Source organism: Canis lupus, chromosome 9 (genome assembly GCF_003254725.2).
Source record: "Canis lupus dingo isolate Sandy chromosome 9, ASM325472v2, whole genome shotgun sequence".
NCBI classification, from domain to species: Eukaryota; Metazoa; Chordata; class Mammalia; order Carnivora; family Canidae; genus Canis; species Canis lupus.
In genome coordinates, this window is record NC_064251.1 from 60,949,576 (window position 1) to 60,975,662 (window position 26,087).

Sequence of the window (26,087 nt, forward strand, 5' to 3'; positions counted from 1 at the left end):
GTTTCAGGTAATGAATTCAATAGTAGCTGTAGGTTTAAGCTATTTTGGGCTGTGGGCAGTAGATTGAAGGAGGAGGAACAGAAGAAAAAAGAGAAAAGGAAGAAATGCTCAAATTGCTCTCTTGTGTGGGCCAGGTACTCAGGCATTCTTCTCCAACCTTCTCGGTGGTGATGGTCTTCTTTTAAAGATAAGAGACTGAGGCTCAGAGTTAAGCGCTAGAGTTAGGAACGAAGCCCCACTCTGTTCGATTCCAAAGCCTCTTTCCACCATAGCATGCACCTGTGGGTGCCATCTGGACGAAGGTGAGGAGTGCCACATGGCAGGAAGGATGTGCACAGGCAGTGGGCTGGGCCCAGCTGGGCCTCCCCTCCCTGGGTCTGGGTTCACGGGTGTCCTGTGGAAGCCAGGTTCTCTGACTTGAGGTTGGTCTTGACCAAATATCCTGGCCTCTTAAAAATAGGGCTATTTTCTGTTAGACCAATTGGATAAGATTGTTTAACAAACTGGGAAGATAGGCTAGAAGACTAAGGTGTGGCTGTGTGAACAAAGGAAGTTCTTGTATTTCAAGCTTGTTCGAGAATTTGAGGTCTGTGCTTCCATTTAGCTGATGCTTTCTGAGGCTAGGCTCTGTCTGGCCTGAGATTGGTGATGGGGATGCCTTAGAAGATTTGAGCCAGACTCTAAAGCCTGGCGAGGTTTTGACTCACGGGGTAGAAGGAAGAGGGACCTGGAGGGATGGCAGCCCAGGTTTGAAGTGTGCGGAGGATGTCCCGGTGCTAAGCAGAGCGGGGGCAGTGGCACATTGCAGTGGCCTGTTCCAGTCATCAGGACTCTCCCTGGACTGGGCTTCAGGACAGGCTGCCAGCCTAGAGGAAGCAGGCAGCCCTCTAGGTTGGGCTGTGCTTGGAGAGCCCTGCTGGGGTGGCTTTGAGGTCTCTGAATTACTGCCTGTGAGCCACCCTGCTGACTTGTCAGAGTCTCCCTGCAAACCAGGTCAGCAGCTCCTTTGCTGACGAACTGCCCCCTGGGTCTCTGCTTGGGGATGGAAGCAGAATCCCATCCAGGGAAGGACAGCCGTCCCTCAGGGCCCTTGGCAATTGGCCGTTGTCTCTGCGCCAGCTGCCGAGATGCTGGAGTAGAGTAGGAGGAAGGCACTGTTTTAACTCGGCCGCATGAGTTCCAGGCCAGTGACTTGCATGTGAGGAGAGCGACACTAGCTGGCAGCTGTCTGTCCCCGCCCCGCCCCTACAGTTTGGTAAAGTTGCAGCACGCAGCTCTTATTCCCACTGTGCAGATGAGGATGGTGACCTCATCCAAATCACCCCTCCAAATCACCAAGCTTGTTTGTGGTAAAACATTGTAGCTCCTAATAAGTGAGTTCATAACCACACAGAAGAAATAGCATATCTTCCACTGTTTTTGGAGTTAACAGAAGTCCTTTCTTAGGGATGAGATTTGAATTAGACCTAGAAATGATCTCCTTTTACAGCTAAGGAAATGGAGGCTTAGCCACAGTGATTTGGCCCAAATTAAACAGCCAGTGGCTGTGCCACCTGTCCTGATAGCGTCCTGATAGCCCTGTGTGCAGCCCGCGTCCGCCTGCCTGGTCACCCCTCTGCTCTGGGATGCATTCCGCGTACCTTTCCTCCACACTTCTGGGTGGTTTGAAACAAAATAAGCAAAAACCAAGGATCCCCTTCCCTCCCCCACCCCCACCCACCATGTGGGAAAAAATCCAGATGTCAGGTTTATTAGTCTTTGTCTGGCTCTTTTGGAAAACCTTTGGTGAGCTCACCCCTGGGCGGGGGAGGGTGGGGGTGGGGGTGGGGTGGGGGGAGGATGGACTGGTTAGCCTGGGGCCGGGGCAGCCTGTTACATTGCTGCTCTTGCCACCTGCACAGCTGGGTATTTCCACACCATCTCTTTGGACTGTAACAGAACTCTGTAATCAAGTGCAAACCAGTGATTGCTGTTGGAGAGACCTCCCCAAGGGTTGGTGGGGGTGTGGTGTGCTGTTAGAAGTATACTTTTTATATTTGGCTTCATCCATGTTTTGGCTGCCCTCTGTTGTCTGTCCCTGCCTAGGCCTGTCATTGTGCGCTCCAACCAAAGGGGTCGCCCTCACAATGGCACATTGCCCTGAGTGCTCTGATGCTGGGATCTTATTGGACCCTTCCATTATGGAGGTGGTCTCAGAAGTTGCTCAATGTTCTAACCCCCCTCATGTCTTTAGAGGCTATAGTAAAGGAAGTATTGTGGACATTTAGGAGGTGAGAAACCTCTGGAAGGTGGCACCTGGGGAACTCTGGGAAGCTGAAAGCCCCTCAAAATGAGATTCATTGAGGCTAGTGAAGGAGAGACCTGGGAAGATCATGGACCTACCCATTAGCTATTTTAAAGGGTTACATTTACTTGTGTGTGGCTCCAGAAGGGTAAAGGTAGTTATAGGAAGCCAGTTGGGCAATTTGGGCTAATGTGTGCCTCCCATGATGACAGGGCTGCCCCTGGGAGATTTGCTGTGATGAGAAAGGAGGCCCTTGGTACCAGGAGTGTTTAAGCAAGCCAAATGTTTGTGCATAGTGCAGAGGAGTTTCTGCCATGGGGTATCACATTTGGTCAGAACACTGATGTGTTTGCAGACACTACCAAGACCGTTTCTACCCTCTTGGGAATATGGATTCATTGAGAAACCTTCACTGTCACCTACTGATATTTACCAGGCTCTGTGTGGAAGGAACAGCTGGAGAAAATATCAGATTTTCAGCTTAGACAACTGAGTAGAAGGTAAAACTGCCAACCAAGATAGGATGCACAGGAAGAGGGAGGAGGTGCTCAGGGGCTTGAACAGATCAGTTGTCTTTAACTCTGGCAGGCCCCACACTCAGTGCAGGACCTAGGCCTGTGAGGAGGCTGAGAACCTGAGCGGCTCTGACAGGAGTGGCAAAGGCTTCCCTTGAGACTGATCCAGGGGCTGGATGGGAGTCTGCTGGGAGGGTCGTGAGGAGAGCTTCCAAGAAGGTGGGGGGCGGCGGCACAGGGTGTGCACAGCAGGGGCACAGCCTTGTGGAGCAGCACAAAGTTACTTGCTGATAGGAACTGGGATGGTCAGAAGGGTGAAGTGGCAAATGGGATGTGTAATTTGGAGTCGTTTGGGGGAAAACCCTGGGTATTGTGCCCTTCAGTGATTATCCTCTTCCAAAATGGTGAGAGAATCCTAGAGGGTTGATTTAGATAGCTGGATGGGGAAGGACGTGAGGCAGGAGGCAGAGGCTGCTACAGATGCAAGAATGGTGTGTCTCTTCATAGGCCAAGCTCCTCACCTGGACTGAGCGGGAGGGTGGACCTGATGGCACCCAGTAGGGGGCCAGGGAACCACACACTCATTAAGGGTAGCCGGGGACCCGCCCAAGCACGTCTGTCTCCCAGGCCTCCGTTCAGGAGGTCAACTGAGAGGACAGTGGCACTTGGGGCCAAGATGGGGAAGGTGAGGGAGGCTGGGCAGGAAGGAATGATGGAGAGGCTGGGAAATGGGGGTTTGGTGGCCCAAGTCCTCCTCGGCATGGGGTTATGAGCCCTCTTGTGCTCTTTGGGAAGTATCTCTTTGACAGTGGAGAGAGGTTTGCAGGCTCCTGGGTCAGCATCTTCCCTTCCCCAGTTTTCACAGGTCTGCTCTGCTGGGTTTGCCAGTCAAGGGGAGTGACGGGTACTGGGTGTTAATTCGTACAGTGGACTTCTTCTTCTTCTTCTATTTTTTTTTTTTTTTTTCTTTTAAAGAAGTGTTTTGATTTCTTTACCTGGGCCAGGTCTGGAGCTCACTGGAGTCAGCATCTATAAAACATGGTGTTTAGCTGTGGGAAGTTGCAGACTGGCTTTACAGAGTACTTGAAAGAGGGCAGAAACACCATGTAAGATTTCTGTGTCTAGCTCAGGCCTGCCACCTGTTTCATACTGAACAAGTGGCAGGAGGAAGCAAGAGGAGTCCAGGTGAGTTTCTGCACCCCTCTTACCTCTAGCTCTGTTGGGGACTAAGGCTAAGGAGGCATCTGTGGTTCTGAACCTTTAGGTCAGAGCTGTGAAAGGTTACAGGGGCCCTGAGACACCCATCCCTCAGCCTTTGGGGTGGCTAGGAACCCAGGGTCAAATATCTCCAACTACAAGCAGCCTTGTCTTTTTATACCAGCTGGGATCCCAGACATCCCACCTGTGTGCGTCATAATGTGGAAATATATGGGAGCACTGCCTTAGCCCTGGTATTGACAGACTTTCTGGAAAGGGCCAAACAGGAAATCTTCCAGGCTCTGTGGACCATTCACTCTCATGGCTACTCAGCTCAGTTGTGGTAGCATAAGAGCAGCCAGAGACAACAGTGCATAAGCAAATGTGGCCTGGTCCAACAAACTTTAAAAAAACAGTAACCCCACAGTAGGTAATGAGCCCTGTTTTGCCAACCTGTCTTAGACTGTAGAGACTCCTCACCCCTTGGTTTATTCATGACTGGAAACTTCTTCCACCTGCTGCTTGGCTCATCTACCTTCCCACAAGGGCCTCCTGAGAGCATCTGTCCTGTGTGAGTGCTGAGGAGGAAAGGGCAGTCCTGGCCCATAAGGACCACAGGTTTTGTGTGTGTGTGTGTGTGTGTGTGTGTGTGTGTGTGTGTTGGGAGGGGGCAGGATGCATTGACAGGTGAGAGCAAAATACAGAGCAGAACAGGACTTGGGGAAGTCCAAGGTGATGGGGCCCCGAGGAGAGAAGAGGCTCAGGTGTCAATCAGGAGGGCCTTAGGAAGGAAGCTGCTCTGGAGGAGGGTGTGTGAACACCAACAACAGTACAGTCATGTGAGCATGTTGGGCCCGGCCTGGGAAGGGCCGAGGGCCAGGCTAGAGCATGGACCTCATTCTCTGGGTGCTGCGGAGCCAGTGAGATGTTGCGTTCAGACAGTAAACTGAGCACAGATGCATTTTAGCAACATCACTCTGGTTGTGGAAGGCCAGACCTGTGATTACAAATGGTATCTTGGGTTTTGTCTAGACTTTTAAGGCAAGAATTAGGTTGGAGTTGGTAATCAAGTGGAGGGAGAGGCCCAGACTTGTTGGTTTTTCTGGCCATTGGCTTTGGGGGCCAGGGAGCACACTTTTTTGACTTTCAGGCTTTTTCCCTTGCTGTCTGTCCTAAAGATCATTTAAATATTCGGTCTCAAACCAGAGTTAGATTTTGGCCTTGTGTGAGGGTAAAAATGAGCTCCCCCTTCCTTCAGAATTGAGTTCAGGGCAGGAGCGCTTCACTTCCTGTCTGCATGTAACCAGTGCACAGAACAGGACTTCAGAGAAGCACAGATGATGGGTGGGACTCTCAAGAAGCCCACACACGACTGCCACACGCGACTTTAGCCTGTGTGTAACAGGCTAAAGCCAGCACTGCTCAGGTGCATCACAGACCGCCGGAGGCCAGGCCTTCTGTCGGGTGCAGGGGAGATTGAGGTGAGTCACTCGTGGTGCCTGCCCCAAGGTGCTCAATGTAGTTGGGGCGATGAAAACAGTTATGAATATATATAGTGCTTTCTACTTTCCACACCTGCCTCCCACCCCCACCCTGGGGTTTCTAGGCAGGTGAAGGGAGCCACTGTATGTTGAGCATTGGTGACATGCCAGGGCCCAGGACTGGGAGCTGCCCATGTTCTCCTCTGGTGAGGAGGGGGCTGTGCGCTTGACGTGCAGTGACAGGAGCTACCGGGAAAGGGCCCTTGGGGACTGCAGAAAGACCATCTGGCCTGACTGCTGCATGGAAGCCCTGCAACAGGCACAGGGTGGGAGGCGAGGCACGTGCCTGTAGCCCCGCAGCTGGGAGGTGTGGTGCCAGCTGGCAGCCTTGCACGTATGGGGAGGCATGTGGACTGCCAGCACCCTGGTCCCCTGGAGACCCAGTCAGCAGGTGAGGGTTGGGTGCTGCCCTGGGCAGGTGGGCCTGGCCTTGTGCGGGAGGTTGACTTTGGAAGGTGCTAGGATGTGGTACCCAGAAATCACTGAAAACCTGGGGACTGTGCTGCCTGCTGAGGGAGCCGTGTCTGGTCATTGCTGGACTCCAGCAAGGGTTACGGGAGCCCTCGGGGAGCTGTGCCTCCAGGGCCTGTTGGATGCCAGCCTTGGGCTTGCCTTCTGTGGAGGGAGGGCGTGCCTCTTGGAATTTGGTGCCAGGGCTGAGGGGGCTTTCGTGCTCTGACAGTCGGTGCGCCATGTTTCTGAGGAGCACTCCTGGTGTTTGCCGGAGGGGTCTGTGGCTCAGGGAAAGGAAAGGACAAAGGTGGGGCGGCTGGCATGATGGTACCTGGGGTGGCTGTGCCTCAAGCAGCTCCATCCTGCCCTGTGGCTTGGGCCTCAGAGGGAGGCTGTCAGCGGTGGGGCCCAGGCACTTGCCTCTCCTAGCACACAACTCCTACTTAGGGACACAGATGGTCAGAAGGTTCTTTTTTTTTTTTTTTTTTTTTTTTTTTACTCTAACGGAAGTATTTCTGTTCTGAAAAGTTACGTTTGTTGCTAACAGAGATGAAGGGAGGGACAGAGGAGTTTCAGGTAGCTCAGAAGACCCTTGTCCATGTGTGATTTGTTAGGTTGCATTTTAAGTGTCCAGCCTTCCCCCCGCCCCCGACTTCTCCAGTCTGAGCACTGCTTAGTTTTGGTTTGGTGGGTCACTGGCAAGACACAGTGCTCCAGACAGGCTCCCTCCTTGATACGGGTCACAGTGTCAGCCTGCCTGAGGTCATGAGGCCACCCGCCAAGCTGGGACTGGCCTGACTGCCCAGATACTTCATCTGCCCTGTCTATCCTGTCGGGTCAGGAGTGCTGCCATTAGATGCTCCCCTCCCTGAGCGGCATGGTGTCTCGTGGGCTGGCAGGGTCATAGCGCACCCCTTCTTTGTCGAGGGGACGCCAACATCTCCCAATTCTCTCGCTCACTGACTGTAGTGGTTTCTCAGTGTGGGGCCTGCTGTTTCTTGCTACCTTTCTTGGAGAGGAAGGCCTATATCTAGAGACTCAGCCAGGGAGGCTAATTACAGGCAGCCTCAAGGCCTGTGAGCGCCTTACTTCCGGCACCTTCCAGGAATCCCAGGTGTCTCTGGCTCACGTGTGGGCTCCCAACTCCCGATGCCCTTCCTTCCCAGGGGCTTGAGGAAGCAAAGTGAACACTTGCTTGAGGTGGGAGTCTTCCGCGTTTGTCTCCCTTGTTGTCTGGTGACCTGCGTGGGGCAGACTTCATCTCCTCTGGCTCTCAGCAGGCTCACCTTGTGGATTTCCCCTAGGTGTTTCTCAGCTCAGGCCGTTCACCCAGGGAGCAGCCTGCTTGCTGGCCTGAATGGCTGCTGGGGGCCCAGCCACACCTTCGGGAGAGGACAGCCCCTTGAGGTAGCCCTAACTAGGGTGAGGGCAGTGAGGCAATGCTCCCTGGTTTGCATCCCATGCAGTGTAGCTCCCTCAGAGAGGGGCCTACAGGATGCATTTCCTGCCCCAGGCAGCTAGCTTAGAACCGGAGCCCACGGCTTTTGGAGAAGGAGCTTCCCTCCTAAAGGAGTAAGTAAGTGGCCCTGCTCAGCCTCAGCCCCAGGGTGGGGAATTCCAGAGGTGCAGAGGAGCCGAGTGAGTATAGTTGTGGGGAGAAAACCTATCCCTACTGCACGGTTACACATGTGACATTGGACTTCTGGCTGTAGCTTGGTCTCACTCTGGTCTGGTGATGACCTAGGTAGCTTTTAGAGATCAATTTAAAATTCCTATCTGTATCTATTTACTGTTCTTTCTGAATACACAAGTGTAAATAGTATAATTTGCAGTGCAAAGTCCTTGGCAATAACTTTATGTTGTGTATTATGTCGAAAACCTTGGCAAACGCAACCACCACGGCTTGTCCTTCCCCTCTGGGGCAATGATCCCATGTAGGACTCTGAACGTGAAACCTTCGGCGTGGTTGAAGCAGCGGCCTGCGTGTGTGGACAGTCACCAGTGCCTCGCCCAGAGATGCCTGGCCTTCATCCAAAGGGACTCTCTTCCACTCCACCACCCACACTGCGGCTCTTCCGCACTGACTATGTTGGACTTTGCCATAGACTGATCCTCTTGTCTGGCTGCTGCAGTTTGTCTGTAATGCCCTGACATGTTGCATTCTCCCCATTTGGATGAATAAAAATAAAAGCTTCTGTCTTAAACAGCAGTGGACTAAGTGAAGACTGTCACTTTGTGAAATGGTCAAGTGCAGGACCGTTTTCCTGGTCCCTATGACTCTGGTTCAGATCACGCAGCAGGTTCTTCCTATCACACAAAGGCATGAGGGGCCAAGGCCTGTTTACTGTCCCTAACAACTCTTTGTTTCTTCTCTGCTAACGGAGCAAAAAGTTTACTGAACCTGAAATCTGAGCCTGGCACCGTGACCTAGCAAGTGGTGAGTCATGGGTGTTGAGTGAGGGCTGAATTCTAAAGCTTAGAATTCACTGGGGGCTTTTCACACACCTTAGTCTTCTGCTCACACCCTTTCCCCAGGGCTGGCAGTCCCCACAAATGACACATCGGGACACTAAGGCTCACCGGGAAATGTATAGAACTTCTAGATGGTAACAACAATTTGTAGCCAAAACTGAAGCTCTTCCCCCTTCGGGAGGGTCCTGCAGTGGATCTGCCTCGGGCCTGCTGCTGCCCACCAGGTAAGTGCCACCACAGGGTGGACGGAGACACTGGGGGTCCCTGCACGCTGGCCTGGGCCCACCACTGCTCCCCTGCCCCCCTGCCCATCATGAGCACAGGGGACAGCCTGTTGAGGTGAAAGGGGGGGTGGGCACACTGTTCGTGCTGGGGGCCCTGGAAGAGGGGGAGGTGGCGGCAGCTCCTGGTAGGGCAGGATCTTGCGAGCACAGCCAGCCTTCCACCTTCCACCTTCCACCTTCCACCTTTACTTACAAATCTAAGAATATCCTGATCTGACAGCTGGAGGGAACAGTATGCACGAAGACGACCAAGAGCTTACAGCACCCAGCAGCTCCTAGGACACAGAGGAGGACACCTGAGAGATGAGTGCTGGGTCCAAGGTCACAGCCTGGCAGCCTGGATTTGCCCCCCTGCACCAGTGTGCATGTGTGCCTTCTGCAGTGAAGTGCTAGGAAGTCACGCACCCACAGCTGCCCTGCTGGCTGTGGTGTTTGTTAGAGACCTAGGGCCTGTGCCGCGAACCTGTGTGTCCTATCTCTTCACCTGTAAGATGGGGAAAGGCTGAGCTTTCCATCTGCTGTGGTCCTAATCCCTGCTCCTGCTTCATCTTTTTTGACCCCCTCTCCCCAGAAGGGTCAGGAGGGGGCCCACGGTCAGACTCAAGCCCATCTGAGCAGGGGAAGCACTCTAACACTGAATGTCCACCAGACTGAGGAGGATAGAATTCTTCAGGTCACAAGGGACCTGTGTCACCTGCTTACTCCATGCTGCATGGAACCAGATTTTCACAACAGTTGGGTCAGTCAGAGCTGGGAGTGGTGTTCTCAGCTTATTTTTAGCTCCTGGGGATTTTCTTTTCTTCACTCCTGCCACGGACACTGGAAATTCAGAACAGACGGGGTGGCAGCAGTCCTGCAAGACTGAGGAAGGTGTCTCCTCCCCGCTGGGAATTACCACCAAGGCTCTGGGGTTCAGTGGTCCCTGCTTAGTCCATCCAGCCTGTTGTGTATTTTCACTGACCTTTCCAGCAGCCCTGAGCACGCACCGTCTGGGAAGAAATGCGGCCACTATCAGAACCAGGATCTGAGTTTTCCAGCACAAAGCCTCATGCTCTAGCCCCCTGCACAGCCCTCGGCAGTATCCCCACCCACCTCTGAGTCTGCTCCCGCTCTGGGCACCAGCAGCTTCCCCTTCACCAAATCCAGTGAGCCCTTTCTGGTCCTGCCCTCGCTCTGATGCAGAGCTTGCTCCTTTCCCTCCAGATGGCCCAGCCTTCCTCCGTGGCCGTTTCTCCTCAAATGGCACTTCTAGGCCTGCAGCCGGCTGGCCCCGGCGGTCTGTCCATTCTGTGCGGTCTCAGCCACTCTTCTCACTTCAGCTAACCTGCCAGAGCGGGGCTTCACCACACGGGGTGACGGTTCTACCCGGGGATGTGAAGACCTTTCTAGTGCCAACCGGTGGGACGTGGTGAGGGATGTTGCTAACCAGCTGTAGGCGCAGGACAGCGCCTCACAACAAAGGACGGTCAGTAGTGGTGACGCTCTGAAACACTATGGTAGAGCTGCCGGCACAAGTCCTGAGCATCTGTGGCTCCTGGGTACATCCCAGCCATGTTTTCCTTGACTGTCTCGAGTCCACACACCAGGAGCTCCGTTTCTCTCCCTGTGTGTCCTCCCCTCCCTCCAAGTTTTGATGACTCTCCAGGAACTGTCTCCAGTCTGGCCTATTTTTTCATCTCTTTAGACTAAATCTTTCTTGCAACTTTTCTTCCTAAGGACTGCCAGGGCACTTACCCAACTTTTTAAAAGCAAGTTGGCCTAAAACCCTGTAGTCGTTCCCTTGACCTTCAAACTGCTTGGCCTGGGTGGCCTCAACCTTATCCAGTGCTAACTACCCACTGCTTCTTCCGGCTAAACATCTTGCCGCCTCTCTACCCGGCAAACCCCTTGGTCACGGTGAAGACGCTTCACACTGCTTCATCTCCCTTGCAAATACACAGCCCTCCCTGTCCCCACAGGAGCCCATACACCTGTTTCAGTAGGTTTCTCAGTCTGGGTCTTCACAGCACGAGCGGACCTCGCTGAGAGCAGGGCCCATTGGAATCACCTGAGGCCTCCTGTTTCCTGGGCTGACTGGCAGATGGACTTCTTTCTCTGGGGTGGGCACAGCTGCGACATGAGGATTTCTGCAGAGTCCCTACACTTCCCAACACCAGGACCCTTGGGATCAGAAAAGCCTAGAGCAAGCTGGCCTTTCTGGATTCCTGCCCCCGCTGGCCAGAAGTAGATTCTCCAGTCTGTGAATGGCAAAGGGATCCCAAATGTGCCCTGGAGCTGCTGTCCTGGGCTCTGCGGGGCACCTGCCAAGGCCCAGGCCCCTCTAGGCACTTGCCCAGCTTCAGTGCAGTGGACAGAGACTGGGCAGGGGCTCCACTCACCACCTTCCCTTCTTCGCAGCCTGCGTCTCAGCCCGTTTCCATCTAAGGCCAGAGGCGGCCAGAGGCAGAGGGGTCATGGAGGGGAGGAAACCGCAGGGCTGGGGAGGCTGCTCCTCTTCCTGCTGCAGAGAAGGGGCGAGGTGGTAAACAGAGATGGCTAGGTGGCCTGTGCATCCTCTGTGCAGGAGAGGACCCCTGCCCCATAAGGGAGCTTTCTATGAGATGTGTCCCTGCCGACCTCTCTTCCTGAAGTTTGAACAGAGCAGAAGTGGACCCCAGGCACTTCTCCTGCATATTCACATTTGAGGCTCGGAATTCCACCTCCTGTCTCTGCCCGGGCAAGATGCTTTCATCTTTCAAGGTCTTACTATACTCGTAACTCCTCAGGCCTTCTCTAACCCGCCACTTCACAAATAGCGCCTCACTCCATAACCACAACACTTTATTTTGAAGAGGGTAAGCAGTGTTAGCCACAGAGATGCAGGCGTCAGCCTCGTGGGAGGGGAAGCTGGCACGCTGGAGCTGCTTGGTACATGTGAGTGCAGGAGTAGGGAGGTGCCTGGTGCCCACACCTGCCTGACAGCACAGAGGGGAATCTTCTCTGTGGGGGAGTGGGGGAGGGGGGCAGGTGCACATAATGATGACACCGGTTTCTACAAAGTGATGCTCTTTGTACCAAAATATTTAATGAATATGCTGTTAAAATAAAACCAACAAAAGGAATAGTAATACAATTTTACTGGTTTATATTTCAATTCATAAAGTTGACACACTGGAACTACCCTAGCACAATGTCCACGCACCTAGTTGTAGATGGGCTTACAGCTGTTTCGGTAACTGAACAAGAAAGACACAAAGCGGTGGAGGGTGTGTGGGGGAGGGGTTGCCTCTTGTCACCTCCCTTACCACAGATGACTTCAGCAAGCGCTAGGACAGCCACCAGGAAAAGAGATACAAAACAAGCCAAGTATCTTTACACACAGACCAGTGCCTCTTAGAACAGCTACCTGCACCCTGCGTGCGGAGGCGACGAGAGCTTCGGCGCCAGCCTGTCAGCATACCGCTATATAAATTAAAAGGCTAGGTTATTTATTTATTTACTTAAAGGTGCTAAAACCTCCATTCCATAGTTTTGAAGTGAGAACCTGCAAGCCCACCTGAACAGCGAGGTCCACACCCAGCCACACTCTGGGGAGGGCCCAGGGCCCAGGCAGCCTGGGAGGGAGCAGGGGAGGGACCTGCAAGCCAGCAGGACGGGCCTCGGCACATACATCTTGCACAGGCATTTACAAGAACACACACACACACAGTGCAGTGTCTTTCTCACTTGTATGACCTGTTGTGCAAAAACACTAGGAACATTTTAGTGAAGGAGCGTCTCCCGGCTCTTGTGAGGGCAGGGAGGAAGGGAGCTTGACAAACCCGGAGTGAAATCAAGTGCCCAGATATCCAAAGAATTAGCTTGTGCAGATCAGTCTTAGTCTGGGATTTAAACACTGTCAGTTAGTTGCACAGGGAGAAGATATTTATTTACACACACACACACACACACACGCGCGCGCGCGACACATGAAGCAAAATAAGATTTGTCCACGTTATGATTAATCCTGTCTCACGTTGGTCAAGTCCCCAGCCCAGCCCCGTGAAGTTTTGGCAGCTGACACTAAAGAACAACAGGAACTACGAGAGTTGCATAGAATTGATCAGAAATGTGAATAATGCCAAACCCAAAACCTGTGCATCGTGTGGTTTAACAAAACTAGGTGGCTGCAACTACAACCAGGAAACCCCTATTTAAAACAAAGTGCTTCTCCACGTGTACCTGGAGGACCCTATGCTGGCACTGAAGTAGATAAGAATTATTTGAGTTACTGATCCCTTGCCCACCCTCCCACCAATACATATAATATGTATATTAAAAAAAAAAAAAAAGATTAAAGGTTTAGAAAAAAACCAAAAGCCTGAAGGATCCCCAAACTCTGACAATGTCAACTCAGCCCTTGGGCTGGGTGAGGTGGTGACCCACACCAGGAGGAGGCTGGGAGCTCACCCTGAGGATGGTTTCCCAGAGCATGTCCAGAGCCGTCACTCAGCCAGCAGGTCTGTTAGCATCAGTAGTTAGGAGAGCCTTACCCCCGAGGCTGCCTGCTTCATGAGCTCTGGTCCAATGACCTACCAACATGCTTCTATGGATCTGACTTAGGTACATTCTGGTCCTGGGACATATCACAGAATCACACATCTGGCCAAAGAAGGCAACAAAAGGTGTCGTGTTTTCTGAAGATGTCTGGAGGCAGCCACTTTGCTCAGCAAGTCTCTTTCCCTTGAACCCCCGTTGCTGTCTTTATGGAGCTCAGTGTTCGGTTAAACCACGTCTTCTTGGCGGCCTGTACCTCATTTAGGGCAAGGCCTAAATGATGCTCCAGGTCCTGCAAAAGGAACAATGTACATGAGCATGCCAGGCTGTGGTGTCAATGACGCTGCCTCCCCAGAGCTGAGCCAAGACAAGAATTCAGCCTATTTTTCTCTTGAGAGGCCTCTGGACATTCCCCCAGTCTCCAAGTGGCATAGAAGGATCTGGAATCCCTAGAGTTCTGAGATCTTTCCTAGTTAAGTTCTCTTCATTTCTTGCCTAGTCAGTTTATTAAAACAACCTCCTGACTGAGCACCTCGCACTCTTGTCCACCTACTACACGCTGGGCAGACAGGGCTAGCGCTCCAGTAAAGACCACGTCATTAATTTCCAGCAAAGACCTTTGAAGTCTAGACTCTCAGGCAAAGCATTTGAAGTGTTTCACGACTGGACCCGGAGGCTCTGCTGCCAGCTCAGAGCCCACCTCCACCCCTACCTTCCTGACACTCCTTCCTGGCCAGGCCCTCTCCTCCCTCTGGTGCTAAGCGACCGCTCCCTCCACCAGAAATGCTCACTTTCTTTCTCTTGTGCAGCTGCAACCCTTGTTCATTCTCTGACCACAGCTCACATACTGCTGCCTTGGTGGTGGCTTTTCCTGATTGTCCTGGACAGTCGCACAAGCCATGCCTTAGCTTTGCAACCCCAGCACCTAGAACAGGGCCTGGCAAAGAGCAGATGCCCAGTGAATGTGTGCGACGTGGGAGACCAGGCCCTAAGCTCCAGACCTGAACTTGGTCCCTTCCACAAACCGTGCTTGGGGCCCACCAAGTGCCCTGTATTGGTGCTCAGGGAACTGGCCACGCAGGGTAAAGGTTTCCCAGGTAAGCCCCATTTCTTCATCAGGAACAGAGGCTCAGATCAATCAGGTAACATATCCCAAGTCACAAAGCTAGGTAAGTAATGGGAGCTGGGGCAAAGAGCTGGCATTTGAGAAGTCCTCAGACACTGTGCTGAGCCCTTTCTGTACTTTATCTTAGTCTTCAAAGCAAACTATCAGATGGGGCCTGAAATGTGAGGTCATGTACTAACCCAAGGTCCCAGGTGCTGATGCTGCAGCGGTGATTTCAAAGCATGTCTCTGCTCCACCAAAGAGATTCCAAGCTTGATGGACCATTATGAGAAAGTCCAATTCTTCTGACAAGCCAAATACTAATTACACATCCATTGGTAAATAACAAGTAACGGGCTTCTTCCCAGAAGGATTACGGTCAGAGTTTCAAAGGGAAGAAAAGCTCATTTCTGGGGTGTCTAGCCCGGGGCTGTTACCTGAATCTTACACTCCGCTTCCACCAACTGTAGCTTGGTCTGTGCCAGCTCCAGTTCCATCTCTCTCAGCTGGTTCTTGAGCGTCTCCTTCTCTTCATCTGTGTCCTCATCTAAAACTTCCTTAGCTGAGCTCATACCCTTTATGCGACCTTCTTTATTGAAAAACTCCCGGCAGCGTTCACAGTCATCCACTTTTTGCTGAAATTGAATGTCAGATGTGAAGGGTCAAGGAAGAGAAGCGAGCCCTGCAGGAAGCTGTGGGCATCTCCTTTTGGGGAGCCAAGAGGTAGCTTCTGGGTTGAGCACTACAGCCTCTGAAAAACTCTGTTCTCTTTGTAAACTGGCAGATACCCTAGCAGAAAAGCCATGTAGTATCCTGCACTAAGAGCAATAAAAACATTCTCACTTTCAGGAACCTTGGTTAAACAATGAAGATGCAAGGACTAAAGATTTATGTGCAAAGATTTTTCACTGCAGAATCAGAAAGAGAAAAATAATGGGATAAACTACTCAACTACTATAAAAAATTAATAGACACTGCTGTATTTATACAAGGAAGCTCAACAAAGTGAGGAATTTTTCATGACATGGTACAAACAGTTAAATGCTGGGTCAATCAGGACACAGAAATGTCTGTAAGATATAGTTACAAATATATACCATGTCTCATCAAAATAATATGCCCCTGACTGGGAGAAACCTGATTCCATGTTCCTCTAAGAAAGTATCCCGCCAATTAAACCACTTTATTTACGTATTTATTTGATTTTGAGAGAGAGCGAGCAAGCAAGGGAGGGAAAGAAGGAGAGAGAGAATCCCAAGCAGGATCTACTCCCAGGGAGGAGCGTGACACAGGGGTAGATCTTACCATCCTGAGATCATGACCTGGGCCAAAATCAAGAGTCAGACACCTGACAAACGGAGCCACCCAGGTGCTCCTGATTAAACCATTTAGAAGGCCATCAGTCATAAAATACCTCCCAATTTCAGAGATGTAAATGTGAAAAAAATGCATTTTTCAGAATGAATAACATTTTGTAAGTTGCAATAAACACAGAATAAGCACTAAAAGAACATACACCGATGTATTAATAATGGTGATATTATCTGTGGTTAATATAAGGGTTTGTTTTCTTACTCTTATTTTCCAAATCGTTTGCAATGAGCACTGCTGGTTTTAGAAACAGATGATAAATTACATTAAAAAAACCAACACTGCTAAGTTAACACACTACTTAGGATAGAGGCTGGATGCCATCTTGCCCCAGGTAAATGGTGAGGTGTGTGGACAAGGCCATGAGCATAGAACTCTCCCACCTTTCTGTCCACTGAGTTGTAAATATGTTAGCAAAGCATCTTTCAGTAAGTTATGCATCTTGGAAACATTTGGTGAGTGCTCTAATCCAGGTACAGCTTAAAGAAAGCAATCCCCGGGCGCCCGGGTGACTCAGCCGGGGAGGTGTCTGCCTTTGGCTCAGGTCATGATCTCAGGGTCCTGGGATCTGAGCAGGGAGCCTGCTTCTCCCTCTACCCCTCCCTTCTGCCTGTGTGCATGCTCTCTTGTTCTCTCAAATAAATAAAATCCTTAAAAAAAAAAAAAAGGCACTGAGTTATAAAAGCCCCTAAATTGGCAAAAAACTAAAAATTAAAAACTAGAATTTAAAGAATTCAAGTCTTTATTGGATTTGGATCCATTATAGCAGAAGGAAGTGAGCTCAGAGGGGGAGCGTCCTCCTCTTACAGAACGTGGGGACTGAAAAATGAGACCACGGGGTCCTGACCACTGCATCTCCCACCTCAAGCAAAATCTGCTGCTGGCAGGGCTCGATCAGCCCAGCACGGCACTGCAGGCATCACCGGCTGTACTGACATTTGCAAATCTCGGGTCACTCTTTTTACAGTCATGTCATCCAGGGGATGGGAAAGGGCAATTGTGTTTCGAGATCTAAATCCAGAGCTCTCTGGGTCTCATCCACACCCCCTTCCAGAGGAGACGGGCACACCAGCGGCTGTCAGTTTCTGAGCCAGGCCACGACAGGCCTCTGATCAGGTATCTGCCAGCTTCTCTCAGTCTTGAGATCACAATAAACTACCCCCTGTCCAATCTGTTGTGCCAAGCAAAGCACAATGAACCAGGTCGTACAGAACAGAATCTCTTTGGTAAAGGAAAACTTACCCAAATCTTCTCAATTTCCACTTTATTAGCTGTCTGCTGCTTCTCCAATCTTTCACTCAATTGAGAACAAATCTATAGAAACAAACATAACATGACAGTCTCTTGAGCGATGCTATCACGTGCAGAATCTGGCCTTGGGATGAATTTGGCGGTAGAAGCTGGACCGGGCGGCATAGGCTGCAGCTGCGCAGGGTGAGGAGGGGTCTGAGGGATGGGCAGAGGCCATCCGGTGGCCTAGGACTTGAGGAACCCGTCAGTGCCACACTCAATGGCCGAGAGTTTACAGACACTTGCCACACTCACGAGCCAGCATGAGATCCGAGTATGGGAAAGAATATGACCAATGCAGTTATGTTCTGAAAACAACCCACCAGGGAGAGAAGTGGTTCTACATCATGTGACCACAGGGGAACACGAGGCTTTAATAACACGCGTGGCTTTCATTAAATGCCTATTTACATGCTGGGCACTATGCCAGGCTCTCTACAGGCATGATCTTAGGGAGTCCTCATGACAGTTCTCTGAGACAGTGAGCATTTCTCGTGTCACCACTGAGAATCAGTGAAGCACTGAGACGCAGGGCCAGGAAGCACTCAGATGTGGAGGGGACACATGCATCCAGATAAGCAGGGCCTCCGGAGTACACAGCCCACTGACAGGGTGTTCACACTCACCTGCTTGTAGTCACCAATGATAGAACTGTTTTTTTTAATCTCAGATTCTGCTTTGTCGAGTTCCCGACGACACATTTCTTTTAACTGCATACATTAAAAAAAGGGAAGAGTGAATGTTCTAAGAAAAATATACAGCTCTGGCACTCGCTGCTGAGTTCTGGGCTTTCCAGAAAGTACCGGACTAAAAGGGTTGTATTTCACCTACCTGGATCTGATACCAAGAGAGGGAAGGGAACAGTCAAAACTTCCAAAAAGATCAAACCCCATTTTGGAGCGCGTGGGCCTTTTGCTAGGTTCCTCCCTGCCTGTGAACCTGGACTGAAGCTCATCAGAGGACTGCTGCGTCACTGTCTCGTCACCTCTCGCCTCGGGCAGTCCTGATAGAGACTAGAGCATGTGACCACTTTGGCGAAGTGTGGAGGGGAGGGCGGCTTCCCCCAGGGGCACAGCATTCAGAGTGCTTTCTACAGCCGCAGGTCTGTGCCCCCAGTGATTGTGAAAAGCTGGCTCAGGACAGGCCTTCCAGAGTCTGCTCCATGGGGGAGATGCCAGCGGACAGGGAGGGGAATAGCCAGATATTACAAGATGTCTGCTTTCCTTCTGCAGAAATGCTAACTCTTCTCTTTATCACATTTAGTTGCTGACACACAGGCTTTCTCTTGCCCTAAGGAAGGATGGACTGTGCACCACTGTCTCCACCTATGCTCCAATTATTAAGAACCATTATGCTTTACGTGGTAAATTAAAAAAAGCCTTCGGAAAGAAACCGAAGCCAGCTGTCAGTGGTTCCCCAGTGCCAAAAGGAAGCCACCAGCTGGACTTGTGACTCTTAGGCACTTACAAGACTCAGAGGCACGTGGGAGGGGCAGAGCTCTGCTTACCTGAGCCGACTCGTCTTCTAGCCGTCTTTTCTCTTCTTCAGCATCAATCAACTTTTGTTTGGTCATAAGCAGCTCCTTATTGAGTGCATCTGCCTTCTCTTCTGCCTGGAATGTGTAAGAGAAGCTGTCAAAGAACCAGAATTGAGAACCGGGTGGGATTTGAATGATTCAGGACAATCCCATTTTAATGTGACAGGGAAACTGATCCAGAGAGGTGAAAGATATGCTAGAGGTCATACACAGACTAGACTCATGCAGAAATCCCTGGCCCAGTCTCCTGTATAGACTTTGTGCAGGAGAGTGGTTGGCAGCTCAGCCTTTGGCATCAGACAGCCCGGCTCCACTCCCATTGTTCTCTGATCATGTGCCACTTGGGCAAGTCACTGAGAATCTATCTGAGCTTTGGGTTTGTTATCTGAGGGATCAGGCACAGAAGGATGCAGCGCAGCACCTAGCAGATGGAAAACACTCAATAAAAGATAGCAGTCATTATCACTAATAGGAATAAAAAAGATCCTGGTTTTCAGGACACCTGGGTGGCTCCGTGGTTGAGCATCTGCCTTTGGCTCAGGTCGTGATCCCAGGATCCTGGGATGGAGTCTCGCATTGGGCTCCCCACCGGGGAGTCTGCTTCTCCCTCTGCCTATGCCTCTGGCCCTCTCTCTATGTCTCTCATGAATAAATAAGTAAAATCTTAAAAAAACAAAAAAACAAACAAAAACCCTGATTTTCTTCCTCCAGACTCCTAGTATTTCCTCTGCTTCCTCAAACAAGGTCTACATTTCATTCTCATCATCACTTGATAAAAGGAAGGCTGCCTTTTTCCTAGCATTCACCTACCCATGATCTGAAATGGCCCCTTCCACCCTGGTTCTTCTTAAAAACACACAAAGGTCTGGCAGGTAGATCTGTGGGTCTAAGTGAAAATGATACACTTGTGCCTGATGCAGGAGTCCCTGATACTGGGCATCCAAGGATATTCAAAGATGAGCATATCAGAGGGCAGCCACAGAATGGAGCAGAAGCTCCTAGTTGCAGAGCATTAGATATAGAGGGTCTTTACCGGCAACTAATATACAACTCCCTTCTTAACAATGAATGGAGGTGGATTCCCTGAAATTAAAGTGTTTCTGACGTCACCGAACTGCAGAGGTGTCGCAGCGCCCCTGCACTTTCTACCACACTTGCTCTGAAGTATCTTCTTTGGGAGGAACAGGAGCTGCAGGGCAGAGGCCTTACATGGAGAACTGAGAATGGCTTGACAAGGCAACCTCAAAAGGCCCTTAATTATGGGCAAGCTGCACATGTGTGCAGTTAAGTGGGGTCCTAGAGTTAAGGTCTGTCCTGTCTGGGCCGCGGTCTGTCATCTCCTTCTGTGGCTCAAATCCAAGAAGCAATGAAAGGAAATGAGTGGGCAGCCCCAGTGGCGCAGCAGTTTGGTGCCGCCTGCAGCCCAGGGTGTGATCCTGGAGACCCTGGATCGAGTCCCACGTCAGGCTCCCTGCATGGAGCCTGCTTCTCCCTCTGCCTCCTGTGTCTCTGCCTCTCTCTGTGTGTGTGTGTCTCTATGAATAAATAAATAAAATCTTAAAAAAAAAAAAAAAAAGTAAGGAAATGAGAACCAAACAACAGAGGAAGTAACTAGTAAGGAAAACTAAGTCCTGTTACAACTGGTTTTATTTCCATCTGTGAAGTAACCTATTACCTCTCTTCTCTCTCCTCTGGACTCCATTACCATCTTCTAAGTGTACTCTGGAGCTGGGGCACACAAGTATATTCTCTCAGTTACTCAGCATCACTATCATGGTAGCGATTCTGAGAAGTGTGAACAGCCAGCTTATGAACGAGGTCTTTGAAGTCAAGTCTTCCCCGCACACCCTGGCTCCCCAATTATAAAAAAGGCAGGCGGGCAAGGGAGTCCCTCAACTTTGCACAACGCACATAGCAGAGCTATAATCTGCAACCAGGTGGTGTGACATTAAGCCAAGTGTTTCTGCCATGTCTCCAAGAGCTGACTCTCAACGCTGTGTGAGAGGGAGGTGCACAGAAGCTACTAGAGTGGCCTAACCAGTGTCTCCTCAGGGCACCACGCTCCCTGCACTCTCTCTGCATGAGCGTATGAAGAGGGAGCATCTGGAAATAAACACAAATTCAGACTTCCACTCCTGGTCATGAAGGACTAACAAGGAGCAGATTTACCCTCCCACTGTAAACAAAAGACTGAACAAAATGTATGCAACTACTGTTTTCAGACTGAAAACAATACTTGCAGAGCTGTGGCTCCTGAGAGAAAGAAAACAAATGAGAGGAGTCCCAGTACACCCTGGGTTTCTACCTAGAGGCACATTCTGGACCAAGGATGGTGAAGGGTTCCAAAACAATCATTTCACAAAAGGTCAAGGAGGCAGGGTTAAGGAGCCAGGGATGCTGAGGTGGTTGGAAGCTGGGGTAAGAGACCTGGAGATAAGAGAGCTCTGGAAAAATAGCTAATATGGCAACAGAGGAGATAAACTGAAAACATGAAAATGCCAAATGAAACCAAAGAAGGCAAAAAAAAAAAAAAAAAAAAAAAGAAACCAAAGAAGGCAGAGGGTTGCCTGCCTGGCTCAGTCAGAAGAGTGTGCAACTCTTGATCTAAGCGTTGTAAGTTCAAGCCTCATATTGGTATAAATTACTTCAGGAGAAAGAAAAAAAATAAAAAGCAAATGCAACAAATAGCAAAGAGCAAGGTGGTAGACTTAATTCTACCATATAAATAATCACGTTAAATGTAACTCATCTAAACATTCCAATTAAAAGGAGATTATCAGACTGAATAAAATAAGTAAAACCTAACTATATGCTGGATAAAAAACTGGTTTTAAATAAAAAGACAGGGATCCCTGGGTGGCGCAGCGGTTTGGCGCCTGCCTTTGGCCCAGGGCGCGATCCTGGAGACCCGGGATCGAATCCCACGTCGGGCTCCCGGTGCATGGAGCCTGCTTCTCCCTCTGCCTGTGTCTCTGCCTCTCTCTCTCTCTCTGTGACAATCATAAATAAATAAATTAAAAAAAAAACATTAAATAAAAAGACACATATATGTTAAAGGTCAAAGGATAAAAAAGGAGGTATACCACGCAATACCATGAAAGCTGGAGTGACTATATTAATATCAAGGTAGATTTCAGAGCAGAGTATTTACTAGGGACAGAGAAAAACATTTCATCACAATAAAAGTCTTGCTCCACTGAGAAGGTGTAAGAATCTGAAACGCAGGAATAAGTTCAAATCACAGTAAACAAAAACAATTGAAAGGTGAAATAAATGCAGTTAGAGACTTCCTCGCTGTTCTTTCAGTAAGTAACAGAACAAGTAGAGGGAAAACCAGTAAGTTTATGGAAGATTTCAATAACACTCAGGCAACTTGACCAAACTGACATTTATAGAACACTTCACCCATAGCAACAGAACACACATTTTCCACTTGCAAATGGACATGTGGGACACGCACCCAGAGGCTATAAGGTGGGTCCTAAAATAAGCATATTTTAAAAGGATTAAAATCAGAAAGGATACCTAGTCTGATCACAACTGAATTAAATTAGAAATTAACAACAGAAAAATTTCTGGGAGGGGCACCTGGGTGGCTCAGCAGGTTAAGCATCTGCCTTTGGCTCGGTTGTGATCCCTGGGTCTGGGAATGAACCCGTGTCCTGCTCCCTGGTAGGCTGGTCCGTCTCTGCTCCTCCCCTCCACTTGTTCTCTCTCTCTCTCTCTCAAATAAAGAAAGCAACATAATCTTAAAAAAGAAAAAAAATTTTGGCAAAAATTCCTAATAGTTGAAAAACAACATACTACTAATCGATTCACAGGTCAAAGAAAAAAATAGTAAAAACTGAATGAAAATAAAAACCTATCAGAATGTGTGGGATGCAGATGAAACAGTGCTTCAGGGAGATTTACAACTTTAAATGCTTACTTTAGAAAAACATGGTCCAGAATTAATTATCAAGCTTTCTTGTTAAGATTAGGTAGAAGACAACCAGGGGCACCTGGGTGACTCAACTGGTTAAGCATCCAACTCTTTTTTTTTTTTTTTTTAATTTTATTTATTTATGATAGTCACAGAGAGAGAGAGAGAGAGGCAGAGACACAGGCAGAGGGAGAAGCAGGCTCCATGCACCGGGAGCCTGACGTGGGATTCGATCCCAAGTCTCCAGGATCGTGCCCTGGGCCAAAGGCAGGCGCCAAACCGCTGCGCCACCCAGGGATCCCAGCATCCAACTCTTGATTCCAGCTCTGGTCATGATCTTGGGGTCATGAAGATTGACCCTTGAGTAGGGCTCTGCACTAGACAGGGAACCTGCTTGAGATTCTCTCTCTCCTTTTGCTCCTCCCCCTGCATGGGAGCTTACTCTCTTCCTCCCTGAGATAAATAAACCACAAAAAAAGAAAAAAAAAAAAAAAAAAAAAAAGAAAACACAAAGCTAGGAAAAGGAGCAAATTAAACCAAAAAAGAAAAAAATAACAAAAGCAGAAATCAGTGAAATAAAACAGAGAAAGAAAAAATCAGGGAGGCCTGGGTGGCTCAGCGGTTGTGTGTCTGTCTTCAGCTCAAGGGGTGATCCCAGGTCCCAGGATCGAGTCTCACATTGGGCTCCCTACAGGGAGCCTGCTTCTCTCTCTGCCTCTCTCTCAATGTCTCTCTCATGAATAAATAAATAAAATCTTCAAAAAAAAAAAAGAAATCAAACCAAAAAGTGGGTTTTGAAGAAAGCAACACTACCTGATAAATTCCTAGGTAGATTAAGGGAAAAGGAGAAAAGACATAAATTACTCAAATCAGGAATGAAAGAAATCTCAACAGATCCTATAAACATTAAAAGAATAAGGAAGTATCAATGACTTTATGCCAGTACCTTTGACAATTAAAATGATTAAGTTACCTGAAATACACAATTATAAAAACAGACATAAGAATTAGAACATTTAGGCAGCTGGGTGGCTCAGTGGTTGAGCGGCTGCCTTCGGCTCAGGGCGTGATCCTAGAGTCCCAGGATTGAGTCCCACGTTGGGCTCCCTGCATGGAGCCTGCTACTCCCTCTGCCTGTGTCCCTGCCTCTCTCTCTGTGTCTCTCATGAATAAATAAATAAAATCTTTAAAAAAAAATTAGAAAATGTGAATAGTTCCACAAATGGAAAAAAACTGAATTTATAATTACATAATTTCCTAAGAAAATTCCAGGCTCACATGACATCACTAGGGAATCAAAGATTTAATCAAGGAATAGGGGATCCCTGGGTGGCTCAGTGATTTAGCACCTGCCTTTGGCCCAGGGCCTGACCCTGGAGACCCAGGATCAAGTCCCACATCGGGCTCCCTGCATGGAGCCTGCTTCTCCCTCTGCCTGTGTCTCTGCCTGTGTCTCTGCCTCTTGCTCTCTCTCTTTCATGAATAAATAAATAAAATATTAAAAAAAAAAATCAAGAAATAATTCTATACAAAGTCCTTAAGAAAACAGAAGGGAACACCTCTCAGTTCATTTTAGGTATTCAGTCATAATACCAAAACAAGACAAAACATTATGGAAACTCCAAATATTCCTCATGAACACAAAAATTTTCATACAAATAAAAATCTTAAGGAAAAAAAAGGAAATCCCAAGTTTCCTAGGGATGGGAGGTACACTGAAAACTCAAATCACATCACCATATTCACGGAATTAAAAGAAGCAGCAAATGATCATCTCAACAGATACAGAAAGGGCATCTGACAAAATTCAACACCCATCACAAGAACTCAGCACAAAAGAAGAAGGGAGAACCTCCTCAACCTGATCCATGAAAACCCTACAGAGGATGCCTGGAACAAGGCAATGATGCCCACTCTCACCATTCAACACTGTTCTGACGATCCTGGTCAGCACAGGAAAGCAAGGAAAAGAAAAAGACATGTTCAAAAGAACATCTGAAGTAAACTGTCTTTATTGAGAGATGACTGTTTACGTGGAAAACCCTAAATAGTAAAAACAAAAAAGCTACTAGAATTTTAAGTGAATTCAGCAAGCTTATAGGATAGAAGGTCATGTAATCAATTTTATTCCTAGAGACTAGCAATAAGCAATTGGAAAATGCAATTACAAAAACAATATCCTTTACAATAAACTAAAAAATGTACAAAGTCTTAACTGAAAACTAAAAAACAATGCTGAAATCGAAAAAGACTCAAATAAATGAAAATTATAACCTATGCATGGGTTGGAAAGTTCAATTATTGTTCAGATGATAATTCTCCCCAAGCTGATTTACAGGTTCACTGCAACTCCACACTCAAAACCCCAGAAGGCTTTTTTTTATTTCTAGAAGTTGACAAACGGATTCTAGTATTTATGTAGAAATTAAAATGACAGAATAGTCAAACTATTTTTTTAAGAACAACAACAAAGTCCCATGACCTATTTTCAGATTGTAAAGCCACAGTAATTAAGACCACGGTGTTAGCGTAAGGGTACACAATGGAGCAGGTATGGAATTGAGGAAACCATCCAACAACCAATTTTTGATAAAGAAGCCAAAGTCATTCATTCAGGAAAGGTTTGCAAGCTGCTCAAGGTCACAGATCTAGTGTGCAGTGCTGCCAGACTGTGAATCTCAGCAGGTGAGCTCCTGAGTGTTTCCCCCTCGCTTTGATTACACTCCGTGTAGACCGTGTGCCAGAGGGGACTCAGGTATGGTCTTGCCGGGCCTGTGCCAGGGACCTCGCACAATGTTAAGTCTGTGTATGACTCCTGTTTCACAGAGGAGACAGCATGCCTGGGCTCGCCCAGGGACTCTGTGGCTAACTAGGAATCTCTCCTGTAACAAAAGTGACATAAAACATCAACTGAAAATTCAGAGTGTTCTGAATTCACTTCAGCATCTAGCTGATTTCTAGTGATGATTCTCAAGAAACAAGAGACGACAGACTTAGAAAGGGACTCCAGGTCCAGTGCAGTGAAGGTCTGTCTTTTAAGCAGTGTAGGCAGCTGGAAGAAGGGACCTCAGTCTGAAGTTCCTAAGCCCCAAGGGCAACAAGGGACCCCTGCCTTTGAGCCATGTTAGAAGTGTGAGCTCTGGCGTCAGGCCATCTGGGTTTCTATCTGAAATGTCACACTATGCCTCAGTTTCCTCATCAGTACAATGGGGTCATACTGTACACTTGACACAACAGGAGTTGTTTTGAGGAAAAAGCACTTACAGCAATGCCTAGAACTCGGTAAGTGCTCAGGAAACATTTGCTTATTATATATGTCACTATGTTTTTGATGTATTTTTGACATCAGATCATAGCTTCTTGTTCCATATTTATTTTGGAGACAGTGTGGAAAGCCTGGGGCATTCCAATCAGGTGGGCTCGGGTTAGATTCCTGGCTCTACTTCCTCCAAGGTACCTCCATCTCTCTGAATCTCAAGTTTCATGATTGTTACAAAACTCCTCATCCATCAGTAGGGCTCATGTAACTCTCCTCACAAGGCTGAGGCAAGGGTAAGCGATACTAGAGGTAAAGTGCTTATCACGGTGCCTGTCACATAGA

General features: G+C 48.9%; 2 protein-coding genes across 16 annotated transcripts in view; one reads left to right on the forward strand and one right to left on the reverse strand.

Annotated features, from left to right (window-relative positions):
• LOC112677168 (spermatid perinuclear RNA binding protein) overlaps positions 1-8,199 on the forward strand; it is a 146,781-nt gene extending 138,582 nt beyond the window's left edge. For 2 of the 4 annotated variants that reach the window (XR_007413107.1, XM_025475060.3), the window contains one exon: positions 7,929-8,199. Coding sequence is in view for 1 of the 4 variants with exons in the window: in XM_025475060.3 (XP_025330845.1) it covers positions 7,929-7,936 (8 nt within the window). In the remaining 3 variants the exon portion in view is untranslated. Of the gene's footprint in view, positions 1-2,639; positions 2,785-3,803; positions 3,985-7,928 lie in introns of all 4 variants that reach the window. The other 2 variants (XR_007413109.1, XR_007413108.1) reach the window with 2 other exon arrangements.
• Positions 8,200-11,788: 3,589 nt separating this feature from the next.
• Positions 11,789-26,087, reverse strand: part of RABGAP1 (RAB GTPase activating protein 1) — a 166,954-nt gene continuing 152,655 nt past the window's right edge. For 9 of the 12 annotated variants that reach the window (XM_025475054.3, XM_049114470.1, XM_049114469.1 and 6 more), the window contains 5 exons: positions 18,535-18,639; positions 17,654-17,737; positions 16,980-17,051; positions 14,804-15,001; positions 11,789-13,553 (listed from right to left, as the gene is read on the reverse strand). In XM_025475054.3, coding sequence (XP_025330839.1) covers positions 13,431-13,553; positions 14,804-15,001; positions 16,980-17,051; positions 17,654-17,737; positions 18,535-18,639 — 582 coding nt within the window. In that variant the 3' untranslated portion in view covers positions 11,789-13,430. Of the gene's footprint in view, positions 13,554-14,052; positions 14,199-14,566; positions 14,672-14,803; positions 15,002-16,979; positions 17,052-17,653; positions 17,738-18,534; positions 18,640-26,087 lie in introns of all 12 variants that reach the window. The other 3 variants (XR_004818771.2, XR_004818773.2, XR_004818772.2) reach the window with 3 other exon arrangements.